This window comes from Mobula birostris, chromosome 5, assembly GCF_030028105.1.
Source record: "Mobula birostris isolate sMobBir1 chromosome 5, sMobBir1.hap1, whole genome shotgun sequence".
NCBI lineage: Eukaryota > Metazoa > Chordata > Chondrichthyes > Myliobatiformes > Myliobatidae > Mobula > Mobula birostris.
Window position 1 is genome coordinate 34,262,623 of NC_092374.1, and position 15,188 is coordinate 34,277,810.

Below are 15,188 nucleotides of genomic sequence, written 5' to 3' on the forward strand. Positions count from 1 at the left end.
CATACTGGTCTAAGAGACCTCTAACTAGAATTCTGATGGAGCTGCTCAGTCATTGCCCACCACTGCGAGCGCTAGCATCACATGTTGTGCTAAGTTCAAAAAAGATGTTTATTTTTTTCAATCACAACCTCTCGCGGATTCCCCAGTGACGTCTCACGGAACCCTCAGTTGAGAAGCCCTGCACTAGAGTTTCGAAGAGTAAGGATGATCTCATTGAAACCTATCCAATGTTGGAAGACCTAGATAGAGTGGATGTATTGAGGATGTTTGCTACTTAGGGTGAGTCTAGGACACAGTCTCAGCTTAGAGGATCATTCATTTAGAGTAGAGATGAGGAGGAATTTCTTTATCCAGCAGCTAGTGAATCTGTGAAATTGCCATGACATGGACGGCTGTGGATGCCAAATCATTGAGCATATTTAAAGTGAAGATTGGTAGGTTCTGGATGGTGTTAAAGGTTATGGAGAGAAGGCAGAAGAATGGGATTAAAAGGAATAATAAATCGGCCATGGTGTAATGCTGGAGAAGACTCGATGGGCTGAACGGCCTAATTATGCTCCTGAATGTTATGGCCTTATGAAGTGGTTGAGCCACTGTTATTGAAAAAACTACCTAGTAAATACAATAGTTCAATCTGTTTACGCTCTCGCATCTCAACACATCGTTCCAGTTTACTTGGACCCTTTGTTTTATCTTTTCTATTCAATTTCTGTCCATCATTTTGTATGAGATGACGTTCCTGAACCTTTCAGAAATCTGATGGAGTGGAAGAAACTGTTCCTGATTTGTTAAGTCTGGGTCTCAGGCTCTTAATCCTCTATCCCGATGGGAGTAATGAGAACGGGGCACTTCCCAGATGGTGAGCATCCTTAACGGTGAATGCTGCCTTCTTGAGGCACTGCCTCTTAAAAGTGGCCTTAGTAGTAGGCCGGGTTTTATGAGAAATCTTATGTTTCATCTGAAGATGATTGGGACAGTTTGTAGACATTGGGGGTGTATGGCATGGTATGAAAGGAAACTTAGATCCTTAAGGCCTTAAACTGTTGGTGCAAGAATGGATAGACAATCCATTGTTGGACTTGGATGCACTTAATTAGGAAGAAGTGAATCATACTTAATCCATGTTTCTGAGTATATATGTAGAATGTGTGTCTCATACTGCAAAAGAAATATAATGTGTTCATGACCTAACAAATTTCATTCAAGTACAAATATTCCTTCTGTATTGACTCCATCAAACCAAACTCTAGATTTAAAGCTTGTTGTTGAGTCTGCTTCCTTGTTTTTTTTTCCCCAAGTCTCAAATTGTGCAAACTTTGCCACTAACAGAAGTCTTTGTAGCCTGAAACCATCCCAGTAAATCTGTACTTGGGCTCCTTTGGGTTTTCAGTAAATTGCTGAGGCAAATAATAAATAGGGGGGGAAATTACATTAAAAATTGTATAAACTTCAGTTGCATTTTTCTTATTTAGCTATTTTTACATAAACAATAGATTTGACTTGCCAACATCAAATGCAGCAGTATGTGCTTTTTTTGCCACAATTAAAGGGCTATTAACTAGATAGCAGTCAATTATGGTATATTTTGTGCAATTTTTCTTAAATGACAACTTTTATGATGAATATTCCAGCTTAAGTAAGGCCGATTACACAGTGCACTACTCAGAATTCATAGTGCTGTCAAAGAGAAGACTGATTGACTTTAGATTTACATATTAATGAGGAGGTTTGTTAATGGGTCCTTGACTCTAAGAAAATAAAAACATATTTATCGAATTTGACAATTATAAATGGAGCTAATGTAGGAAAACTAAGATTAAACCTTTTTAAGTTAATAAATTTGCAAGTCTGATAAAATAAATCTTTGGGTTTCCAAATTTTAAATGTTTAAAAATGTTATTGTTAAAATCAAGTGCTTATGATTGAAAAGTACATAAATTTCAAATGTTGAATAGAGTTTGTTTAATAATTTTTACTAGTTAAAAAAATCTTGAATATGAGCAACATTATTGAAAGTACTATTTATTATCTTAGGCTAGCATTAAAATTTTATGATAATAGTAAGAAAAATGTTATGTGTTGTGACCATCCTGTAGACACAATGGAGTTTTCTGTGCCAAATATGGAATGACAACTGGTTTATGTTTTAAGTTGTGATATTCCCAAGCACTGACCGGTATAATAATTGTTAAAAGAGAGTTTTGAAATACATTGTGGAATTAAAGCATTTCAGGATGTATATTGTATATATTTCTCTAAAATTAAATTGGACCTTTGAATTAAAATAAACTGCTTGAATATTTCACTTGAGGCTTTTGGTATGATTCAGTCCTCTGTCTATTCCTTTCTTGCATTGGTCTTTGGCTCATTTCTCATTCTATAGTTTTTAAAGGAAACACTTCGATATCTTGATTTTTCTTAGGATTGGGCATTTATTACAAGCACTAGCTTTTAAGTTGCCTGTATTGGAGACAAAATAAGGGGACAGAATAATGTAAAGTCTTTGTTGTTTATTACCCCTTTATTGCATATAGATCTGGGAACTGGTTTAACACTTGAACAGTAGAATGTTAGAAATAATTTTTTAAAAATTGTGGGGACCCTTGTTCCTGAAAAAATACATATGAACAGAGTTTCCAAGTTCTTTTGTTGAAATTATTTTATAGAATAAGTCTAAGCAAAGTTTTAATTGCTGTTGTTCCATCATTAATAATCTGCCATTTAAAGAAATGCCTGATCTTTTGCCGAAGATTTCATTGGTTGTGGGAATCACAACATTATTTTCAAAATGTTATTTTTCTTATTTGTTGAATGGATAAATAAGAAAAATATCAGTCCTTAATTTCCCTTTGCAGCTAGTAGTTCGATAGGTATTAGTCGGAAAGAGTGACATAAGAAAAACATAAATTAACAACAAATTACACACAATTATTTAAGAGGGAAACAATAAACTGGAGTCCATCATAGTTCTAAATGGTCATAGTCTTGCTATGCTGAAATAGTGATTAGGGTTGTGCTGGTTGGTTCAAGAACAAAATGGTTGAAGTTAAGTAGCTGTTCCTGAACCTAGCGGCATGGGTCGTCAGGCTTCTGTACCTCCTGCCCGATGGTTGGCATGACTCGGGTGGTGGGATAGCTGTTGTCTTCCTAGGCAGCATCTCATAACTGCTGTGAGGGGAGGGGGTGCAGAACATGCCTGTGATTCTTGGGATGAGTAAAGTTAGATGATGTAAATGCAGCTGATCTGAAAGTTTTGTGACCACCCTTAACGTTACCAGTTTTTCATTTCAGATTTATTGATCTTAAATTCCCCAACTGCTCTTGAGGGATTCAAATTGATGTCTCCAAATCAATAGTTAATAGCTTTGTTACTGTACTCTTAGCAGGTTACTGATGAAAGTAGCTGTTCCCCTGCATTTTTCCAATGGCAATTGATTTACTTTGTTTACTAAAGCTTTATTTGGACAAGGGATTTTTGCGGGGATCAAATTTTAATGTTACCTCTACCCAAATCTTTTTTTGATAATTAGCCAAACCCAAATTAGACTCGTGTAGTAAAGTACCAGCAGGCTTTGTCAGGGAGCCATTTCTAATAACAATATTGGTCTTTGAGTTCTGAATAGTGGGATGAGCAACCACTGTAAATTTTATACTCCATATTACTGAATGATTATTTATATCCCCCATCAAAATGTTATTTTTCTGTATATTATGCTGCATGAATATAATCAATATAGCCCAGTTTAATGTTATGAAGTCACTCGTTATTGCCTGTGTTACCTGCAGACGTAATTATTGGAATATTCTTTAGACTTCTGTCCATGCTGACTGTCAAGTAGCTACAGTGCACCAAAGGCCTATCCTTCTGCTGTAAGACCCAATGACTTCTTGTTATCTGAACTTCATAATAAGTTTATCCAAAATCATGGAACACATCTACATGAAATGCTGTTGTAGGAAAGCAGCTTCCGTCATCAAGGATCCTCACCACCCAGGCCATGCTCTTGTCTCGCTGCTGCCATCAGGTAGAAGGTACAGGTGCCTCAGGATTCGCTCCGCCAGGTTCGGCAACAGTTGCTACCCCTCAACCATCAGGCTCTTGAATAAAAGAGGATAACTACACTCATTCTTTTCCGATGTTCCCAGAATCAATGATGTGACTTTAAGGTCTCTTTATCTTGTTATTTCATGTTCTTGTTATTTATTGCTATTTGTTTATATTTGCATTTGCACGATTTGTTATCTTCTATGCTCTTCTTGAATTTTCATTGACCCTGTTATAATTACTGTTCTGTAGATTTGCTGAGTGGAAAAAAGAATTTCAGGGTTATATGTATGTACTCTGATAATAAAATTTACTTTGAACTTGGAAAACTCTGGTGCCTTTATGCTGTCATACATTACCAATCTTTCTGACACCTTCTCGAAATCTTCTCATTAATCTCTTAATTCTTAATCTTTCACCTCTCGCTCACCATGAAACATTTTTGTGTTCTTTATCATGTTTATTCTTCTTGTAACTCTTAAAATCCAAAAGCATCACATAACCTCTGGCAATGTCTGCTGTGGCTAGGCATTCACTTTTGTCTGATTATCCTTCTGTGAAAGGCCATTGCATATTTTTCCTCTACATTAAATCCTCAATATAAGCATTAGTTGTTCAGGGTAAAGAAGCTGCTGGCTTCAGCAATGTAAATTCATGAGGTAGACATGGATGGCTGAATAGTTCTTGGCAGATTAAATTCACACTGTTTTTAGGTATGTTGTTGCAGAGTGGAAAAAAATAGCATGTTTGCTGAATTAGCCAAGGGTGAAGCTGAAAAAGATTTAGGGATGGTAATACACTTGGCACTTAAGATGTCCAGTTATTGTGGCGCAACAATCAATGAAGGAAATAGGATGATGAATTATACAGATGGAGCAGCAGAAAGAAAGTCAGAGTATTGTACTGAAACTGTGCGCTCCTTTGGTCATAGTGCAGTCTGAGTGCTGTTTGCTTTTAGTCACTGAAGCAAAAAGTAGATATTGAGTCCTTGGAGTTGAAAGAAAAGCCACATGGATGATTACAGGTCCACCTCAGGTTACAGCAGGGATCTGTTCCTATAAGCTGTTGGTAACCTGAAGTTTGCAAGTCAGAAATGTAGCCATTAATCAAGTTCCCACACAGCAGAAGATGCCTGTAGTTGCTCGCAGATCCATACCGCTAGTCTCCCCAATGTTCATTCTTGTACATTCTGTAGGTCGGGCCTTTGTAAGCCGGGGAAGATGTGTACTAGTATAGTGAATTAGCTGAGCTGCAAGATAAGATAAATCAAAACTGGGACTCCTAGGCCTCAAAAGGAAGTATTCAAATTAAATTGTATTGAAAAGCTGAATTGGAATTGCTGAAAAGTTAATTTAGGATTGATTTGCAGGTTGCTTGAAAAGAATATCAAAGTATAGGGTTAATTGAATTCTATTTGTGAGTGATGAAATGGGTGGGAAGAGAGTTCGCCCAGATTGTTAAGATGGGACGAATGATCTTTTTGTAATTTATTAAAGCAAAGTTATTACACTTTTTTTTGCATACCTTTGAACACCTGTCTTAATTTTAATATTGCTTTATTGGCTATTTTTGGATATTATCATACAAATATTTGCTAAAGGATTAAAACAACTTTTTCCAAATAATTGTTTCGAAGAAGAAAATATTGGAGCAGGTTGTAGCTGTGAATTTTGCTTTGGGGTAGCATTAATGTCCGAATACAAAATATCCAATTGATAATTGATATTGTCGCATAGGTAAGTAATTCAATACCTCCTACTGCATTAAGGTAGCCCAGGGAAACAGTCTGGTAAATACCCCAAGAGATCGCATTCTAAACTGAATCCAATCATGCATGGCTAATACTGGAAATGGGATTCTTTATACAGGTTTTCCACAAACTACATTTTGCATTTGTATTCCACTGATGAGGCCATCTCCATGTTGTGAACCAAGAAATGTAATTTGTATTGTCTGAGGATCATGATGTAAAAAATTTGTGTGTGTGTGTGTGTTGGGGTATGCATGTAGTTGCAGAATATGATAATGCATTATTCAACATGACAAAAGTGAAGTTCACACTTACTAGTAACAGATCACTGGATGTTTTAGGATTTTGGCTAAAGTTTCCTCATTAGATGGAGGAGAGATTTGAAAGAAGAAGACGGAAACCTGAAGATGCACATGCAACATTTTAGGAACAGCTTTTTCCCCTCTGCAATCAGAATTCTGGATGGTCATTGAAAACTACTTTGTTACTCGTCTTTTGCACTATTCATTTACATTTCCAACGCACGGTAAACTTTTATGTGTAGCACTGTACTGCTGTGTAACAAATTTCATGACATGTCAGTGATAATAAACCTGATTTTGATTCTGCTTAAATTTTTTACTTGTATTTATTACTTGAATTTCTGGAAGATGGGCTTAAGCTATGTTTTATTGTTGGTCCTCAAATCCTCCAAGAAGGTTATGGGCCACCACCCTACACTGCTGCAGTTTGTGTGATGAAGTTCTGAGATTCCAAATCAAGATGATATGTGACTTGGAGAAAAATTTAATTTGGTGGTGTACCCACACATCTTCATGTTCTAATGGCACACATGTTTAAAAACTAGAGTCAAACCTTTTATCTGTAACAATCAACTGTAATAAATCGCAAATAATGTGATTTGAACATTTGTGAGTAATGATGGTCTTCCAACTTATCTAGATTTGTATCTATATGGGTAAACAGCAATATGGGTAACAGGTATCTTAGTCTACCTCTAAGATAGTCCAATAATTAAATCGTGTTTAAGTATAGATGCTTGAAAAAGTGTATATTCTTTGCTTAATTGTGAAGTGAACAATTTGTTTCACATTGCAGTGTACATACCACAACCAAAGTTTTTGTTTTAACCTGTCTTGGCGCTGGCTGGCTTATGGGCACAAGGGCACATTACAGCCCAAGGTTTTTCTTGTACAGCTATTTCAGATAATCAGCAATTGAAATCTTTGTACCTCATTTGAAAGAATCGTATTAGTTTTCTTCTCTTTCTATATCTATCGTTAACATAAAACGTAGAAAATGGGAGAAGGAGCAGGCCATTTGGCCTTTTGAGTTTGCTCCACCATTCGCAGCGTTGATGACTGCATCCTGACTGGCTGTATCACAGCCTGGTACGGGAACTGCACCAACCTTGATCTCTGCAGTGCCCAGCGACTGGTACGGATAGCCTAGTGCATCTGTGGATGTGAACTTCCCTCTATTGAGGACATTTACAGCAGCAGGTGCTTAAAAAAGGCTGGGAAGATCACTGGGGACACCAGTCACCCCCACCACAAACTGTTTCAGCTGTTTCCGTCTGGCAAAGCCAGGACGAACAGGCTATGGGACAGCTTCTTTCTACAAGCCATTAAACTTATAAATTGACAAGTCTGCACATTGTGACAGTCATAATGCAAAGATTTTTACTCCCTCACGTTGTGAAATGGATGTAAGATTTAAATAAATTCAATTCAATTCAATTCAGTAATTGTCTCAGCACCATATTCCTATACTCTCTCCATTATCTCCTATTTTTAAATCTCCACCAGCTCTTCATTTTCCAAGTTCAAAGTAAATTTATTATCAAACCACATATATGTCACCATATGCAACCCTGAGATCTATTTTCTTGTGGGCATACTCAATAAATCCATAATAGTATAGAAACAACAATAGAATCAATGAAAGACTGCACTAATTCCATTAACTTCATTAATTAATGTCTTCATTGATCTCTTCTTCAGCTGTCACCCCTTTTTATTGTTTCCTGTCTGTTGCCCTCTCTATTGCAGACTTTTATATTGTCTCAACTGCTCCCTTTTTTCGCTGCATCTCAGTATTTATTTTACATATTTCCCAGTTCTGATGTAAGGTTATTGACTCTTTCTACTTCACCCTCCCATTATAATGTCAGATATACCTAAGCAATTTTTATGTGTTGCTTGAAATTCCAGCATCTGCAGATTTCCTTGTGTTTGCCTAAGTAATTCCTGTTGTGTTCCAACTTCCACAAGCTCCCCAATCTCAAAACATTTCCATTAGTATCTTTAAGTATTCCCTGCTGGTTGTATTCTTGAGAAATAATTTTTCCAAAAACTTTTTATCAATTTTCCAGCTTTTAAATTTACCTTATAGCTTGATAGTGAAATTAACAATGATCAGTTGTAAAAGTTTTTTCTGCTAATCAGAATCTATGCAGTTTCAGTCAATGAATATAATATAGTTAAATTTTCTTAATGGTTTACATTTGCATTTTGCATAAAATTAATTTTGAGAAAATTTCATGAAGGAAAGTTGGTGATCACGTCAATGAGCCTTATCTTGTAACAGTGGAGTACATCTTTCTTTGAACCTTTCACCTACCGCCACCTTTTATTGAAAAAAGAGTGAAGTGTAATTCCAAATTAATCTTATGCAGAAGTGCTAGTAGAAGCAGAGACGAGTGTGTCATTGTGAGTTTAACTGGGTAAGGGTTCAGTTCCAGATAGTAAATCACAAGACATGTAAATATAGAGTAATATGTCACATTCCATATTCTGTTTGACTAACAGACTTTAAAATCATCTTAACAACACACAAAATACTGGAGGAACTCAGCATGTCAGGCAGCACCTATGGAGGGGAATAAATAGATGACGTTTTGGACCAAAACATTTCATCATACTAGAAAGATAATGGACAGAACCCAGAATAAGATGGGGGGAGTGGAAGGAGTACTACCTGGCAGGTAATAGGTGAGACCAGGTGGTGGATAGAGGAGGGAATAAGTGGAACAGGGGGAAGATGAGTGAAATAAAAAAGCTGGGAGAGGATAGGTGGAAGGGCTGAAAAAGAAGGAACCTGAGTGGAGAGGACAGTGGAACATGGAAGAAAGGAGGAAGATGGGGAACTACTAAGGGAGGTGATGGACAGGGGGCAAGTGAGGAGTAAAGAAGGGGTGAGAGGTTAACCAGAGTGGCGAATGGAAAAAGAAGTAGCGAGCAGGAGAAATTATCAGAAATTGGAAATTAGATGTTCATGCCATCAGGTTGGAGGCTACTCAGACAGAATATGAGGCATTGTTCCTCCAACCTGAGTTCGGTCTCATCATGGCAGTGGAGGTAGCTAAGGACAGATGTCAGAATGGGAATGTGAAGTCGAATTGAAATGATCTAAGCAGTTATGTCTCTGTGGGAATCTATTGCTGAAGGTATATTATTCCTTGATAAGATATAGATCTTCAATTAAATCTTGTCAGCAAACAAAGTCTAGCCATCTTAATAAAATCTCTACTACTACTGTTTTGTGTTGTCTTAAGCTTTGTTGCTTTATTTTTTTCATTTGCCAATTGGATCTTTACTGTTGTTTCTTTGACAGAGCTTTTATTGCACTTCCTCACTGAGACAGATTGTATTTTACATTGTTTTTTAAAAAAAATCTGCTCACAAATAGTGTTTTTGTGTCAGTGTGCTAGTGTTCTGTGAGATTAAGCTAAGTGATTTTTATTTGCAGACATTTGTGTAAATTTATAAATCTTAATGTATAATTTTTTTAAAATTGTAGAATATTCTTGACCTCAGTATGATTTTCACACCATAGTTAACTCACTAAGCACTGTAACATTACTCATGGAAAGGATCTTGCAAATATATTTATCAATTTGTGGATCAAGCTAGGTAAACTTAATAGACCCCTAATTTCCAGAACCCCTATTTTTATAGTGTTCATAAAATATTGTCATTGTGTTGGCACTGCTGCTTGGTTTTACTTCTGTAATCAAAAGGATTGTATAGATGCAGAATTAATGTATTGAAATATTAAGCAGAAGGTTAGATCATGATGAGGGTAAATTGGGAGAAAACTTGCATTTTCTCAGCACTGGAATAGTTTTTTTTTAAAAAAAAATTTGACAACCATGCCGAAGAATTTCAGCTCTCATTAAGTTAATGTTTCTACCAATTTGCATCTGACTCCTAATTGAAGATTATTTATGTTTATGTACAGCAACAGAGTACAGTTTATTGTTACTCAGTGGAGTTGATGGCTTGCTGTCATCTCCGTGGTCATCTAATGCACTTAACAGCCATGCTACAGCCAGGTATTGTGCAAATGGAGTAATTTCAGGTTGTGCACTATTTGGGTTCTCAAAGGGACTGATTTAGGTTTGCTTTTACTTCACTAACAATGCTCAATTCATTTATTGTGGTTTTTGACAGTAAAGACAATTGGTTCCATGATGAGAGTGTTTTTTAAAGAGCATCTGTAGTAATGTTTCAAATGAGTGCGTTGGCTTTACTATTTGCCTAAGCATTTTATTGTATTTTTCAAGAAGTAATTTAATTGTGTGTTAAAAGTAGTCATGTGCCTGCAATGTTGACAACAAGCACTTCTAGACAAAAAAATAAATGTAAGAAAATGTGTCTTTTTGGACAAAGTTTATGTGGTGAGTTAATGAATGATCTTGAAATAATGCCATTAATAGTGCAGAAAGCTTCACATTTATGAAAAAATATTTAATGATGCATTGTGATCGGTGTTACCTAAAGCTTTTAATGACTATATAATAGATTGCCCATGACTATGGATTGTAATCTTTCTTTTTATGGAATAATGCTGGTTGCAATGAATATTTTATTTGAACTACATGCCTAATTTTATTTAGCAGTATACCCAATATGTCAAGTTGTATACTGGATATGGAAATAATACCATAGGAGTTTACAGCAGGAAAAGAAACTCTTTAGCCAATATCTGTTGGCGCTTTACTAGAGCCAAATGTGGTCTGGTTTTAGAGAAATTATGGATATTGCAAGCAGATAGAATAAAAAAGAACCTTAACATTTTCCAGTGACTCCTACTCAGCATTGTGATTAAACACTCCTAGTTTTGGTTGTTATGTATGTTTTAAGTACTGAAAGAATTTGTAAGTCTCACAGAAATATTGTTTGGTTTGTTGCAATTAATGATCTCTTTCCTCTCAGGAAGAGTTGCATGATGCAAACCGTGAAAAAGATTTCTATGATTCTGATGAAGAAAAGGGCGATAATGATGGCATTGATATACCAGTACCATATGTGATGGACCCAGATCACCGCCTGCTCCTCCGTAACACCAGGCCTTTATTACAAAGCCGAAATGCTGCTGTATGTATCATAATAACTTACATTTTTAAATATTATAAAATTGGTAAAGCTATATCAATTTTGGTGTGTAAAAATAACAGGAAAGGAAAATGTCACAGACAGTAATGGAATATTCCTCCAAACAGATTATCTCTAGATCAGGTTCAATGGCTCATTAGACCAACAGCGAAAGTCGAGGAAGAGCAGTTACGCTGTTTGACTGGCATGTTGTTCTATTCAGGTTAAGGTAGGGCCATACACATACAAACTACCTTTAGTTATGATCTACCTTCAACTCTGATCAACCATTTGCAGTATTCAAGTAATTTCAACCATAATTGAAGTTAAATAGTGCAGTGGAATTGTGACATTTAAATAAGAAAATATGCCCATTAGCTGCAATATGTATATTGCCACTTCGTGTATGCAGAAGCATGTAACATTACAGGAGAAGGCAGCTCTGATGTGACATTGGAGCATCTGGCTTGCCAGTTTTCACTTTAGATTTGTTTGCACGTTGTGTGGACATGAGGGAAAAAAACTACATGTCATTTATGGGAAAAGAAATATTTTATCAACTTTGTAGTGGCACTTCTTTAAGTCATTTGAAAGTAAGTTAGATTTCAGCAAAACTTACTATTTCATGCATGATTCTAATTAAAGTATTGTAAAGTATTAAGTATTATACTTAAAGCAAGGGCTTGGTGAAATTCATGGCCTTTGGAAGAATAAGGTTTAAACACTTGCAATGTGAGATAATGCCTTGTGACTGAAATTTTTTTTTAAGGTTACTTAACAAAATGCAGTGAAAAATATTCTTTTCTGTTGATGCACATTCAAGATTTTCATGATATTATTTCAGTACTGCTTTCACATTATTTTTGCGGTAATATCATTTTACTTTTTCACAAATACCAAAATGTTGCATGGTTGTGCAGTAGCCTTGGAGCTGCAGGGACCCAGGTTCAATCCTCACCTTGGGGAATGTCTGCATAGAATTTGCATGTTTCACCCATGACTGCATGGATTTTCAGAGTGCTGTGGGATTACTCCCAACCCCTGAAAAAGGAATGCTTGAAGGTTAATTGGTTTCTCCTTATTGTGTATTTTCTTAAGAGATAGAGTTATGTGTTTGCACGTTTCATGGATACCACTGTATGATGAAAAAGGCTACATTGAATCCATTGACACAAGAGATTCTGCAGATGCTGGAAATCCAGAGTAACGTACACAAAATGCTGGAGGAGCCCAACAGGTCAGGCTGTAAAGGGAAATAAGCAGTTGATGTTTCAGGCCAAGTGGTCAAAGGGAGAACATGTAACTTTCACAGACACTGCACTGGGGGCCAGGATTAACCTGGATTGCTTGAACTGTGAGACTGCTGCACACTGCCTGCTACATTACTGTGGGCCTCAAGATTGTGCTGCTTAGTGGGTAGAAAAAAAAGAACTGGAGGATTTGATAGCATATGTGAGAGATTAAGTTGCAGGCCATAGGAAAAATAAAGAGAGGAGGCTAGAGGCTGATGGGATTCCTCATATAATGTAAGTACGAAGTAAGTGAATGAATGAATAAAATTTATTTCGGTCAGTACAAACATAACAAAAAGCAGCATTTTCAACGATGATTTCATAAGACAAAATTACAACAAAAAACATAGATATTCTTTAAAACAGACCGAAAGGGTGTAGGCTGAAGCTACAGCTTATTACGCCTACCACTCTTACTTATACAACAACATATTTGGCATCAATCGTCACATCAAAACAAAAAATTTCATAATCTTTTAACACAAAATCCAATTCCAAGTATCATTTATTTACATTACTCCCATCCATTTTAAATCATGTATTTTATATTTGTTCATTAAATTATTTTAAAATAATTTTTTCAACTTGTTAAGTGTGGTGCATGTTTTTAAATTCTCACTGCAACTATTCCATAGATTCATTCCTCTGACTGAAATACTATGATTTTTTTACATTTGTTCTTATCCTTTGTTTTTAAGTATACATGTTCCTCTCAAATCATGTTGACTTTCTCTCATTTTAAACAACCTTTGGATACTTTGTGGTAGCTGTCCATTTTTTACTTTATATATAATTTGTATTATTTTAAAATCTACGAAATCTCTGAATTTTGAAGTGTTTAGTTGAATAAATAGTGGATTAGTTGGATCATAATAACTTGTCTTATTTACAATTCATATGACTTTCTTTTGGAGTAGAAAAATTGAGTTTTTATTTGTTTTGTATGTATTTCCCCATACCTCTACACAGTAGGCCATGTATGGGACTATAAGTGAACAGTATAATGTATGCAAAGATTACTGATTTAAGAAATCTTGCGCTTTGTATAGTATTGCAATAGATTTTGACATTTTTGCTTTGACATAATTTATATGTGGTTTCCAGCTTAATTTATTATCTATTACTACTCCTAAAAATTTTGTTTCAGATACTTTATCAATTTCAACATCATTTATTCTAAGTTTACTATATGAGTTTGGTACACAGTTTCCAAATATTATGAATTTAGTTTTACTTAGATTCGGTGATAACTTGTTAGTATCAAACCATTTCTTTATAATTCTTAGTTCTTTCTCCACTGTATCCAAAAGTTGTTTCAGATGTTACCCACTACAAAATATAGTTGTATCATCAGCAAATAATATACATTTAATGTCTGAGAGACCATACATATATTGTTTATATACAAAATGAACAGCAAACACTGAACCTTGTGGAACCCCACAAGTTACCCTCAAAAGTTTTGAATTCGAGTTGTTTATATGTAAATACTGATACATGTCTTCCAAGTAACTACTTAACCAGTCATGTGCCACCCCTCTAATACCATATCTTTCTAATTTTGTTAATAATAATTTATGGTCAATGGTGTCAAATGCTTTTTTTAGAGCAAGGAATATTCCCACTGTGTATTCATTTCTTTCTATAGCATTTGATATTTCTTCTACAAAATCTATTAATGCTATTGTAGAGGTTCTGTTTTTTTCTGAAACCTTATTGTTGTTTACAGAGTATATTATGTTTTGTTATGAAATCATTTAACCTAAGTAAGTAAATAAACTGAGCATGAATGAATGTGGTAAAGAAAACTCCCCATTTTGTTAGGTGGAACAAAATTCATTGTTTGGCTTTTAAAACAAAATTATCAGTATGGTTAATTGAACTAATTTCATTTGTAATCTAAAAATAGTTGATTGTAGTATTTTTTGAAAAGGAGGTGCTAATTGTTCCACCATCTTAGAACACTGTTCATATGACTACTTCAAATCAAATCACTGTTCTTTCTACCACTTAAAAAGTAGTAAGTAGTAAATAGTCAACGTTTTGGGTTGAGACCTTCATCAGGACAGTGTTGATAGTCCTGATGAAGGGTCTCTGTCAAAACGTCGACTGTTTACTCTTTTCCATTGATGCTGCCTGGCCTGCTGAGTTCCTCAGCATTTTGTATGTGTTGCTGTGTTGCATGATATGGAATGGATACCAGCAACAATGATTTGGGTCACTTGGTTTCTGGTGAATGGGTGGTAAAGAACATTTTAATAGTTGAATCCAAATGTGACAAGACTTAAAAGATTTAATACCGAGTTAACAAACAGAAGTTTGGCAAAGCCCCTTGATGAACACTGGCTAATTTCTTTCACCCTGGTATCTGTACTGATCTCATAACTGGAACTCTCCTGGTCAATCCCATATCTGATCTGACTTGAATTGTACATTATCCTTTCTGTAGCTCAGCTGTGTACAACATGGATAACTACTTCACCTCATTGCCTGTTATCCTCTTTCTGGCTCATCATGATTATACCGCTTTTATTTACTTGGCCAGGTTCTTAGTCAGCTCGTCAAGGGGCATCGTTCAGGTTTCGTAGAAATGGTGGTTTACTTGAAGTCTTTTTGCTGCCATCTGCACCACATCTTGAACACTGCATTGTCTGATTCTGTAATAGTACAGTTATTGTTGAAGCATAAGTTAACATCGAGCAAACTGAAGAACATTTCTTTTG

The 15,188-nt window shown here is 35.6% G+C and overlaps 1 protein-coding gene across 4 annotated transcripts in view; it reads left to right on the top strand.

Moving 5' to 3' along the window:
- The window catches only part of ap3b1a (adaptor related protein complex 3 subunit beta 1a), a 242,475-nt gene that overhangs the window by 74,793 nt on the left and 152,494 nt on the right, over positions 1-15,188 (top strand). For all 4 annotated transcript variants that reach the window (XM_072257854.1, XM_072257856.1, XM_072257857.1 and 1 more), the window contains exon 8: positions 11,015-11,176. In XM_072257854.1, the coding sequence (XP_072113955.1) occupies positions 11,015-11,176 (162 nt within the window). The remainder of the gene's footprint in view (positions 1-11,014; positions 11,177-15,188) is intronic.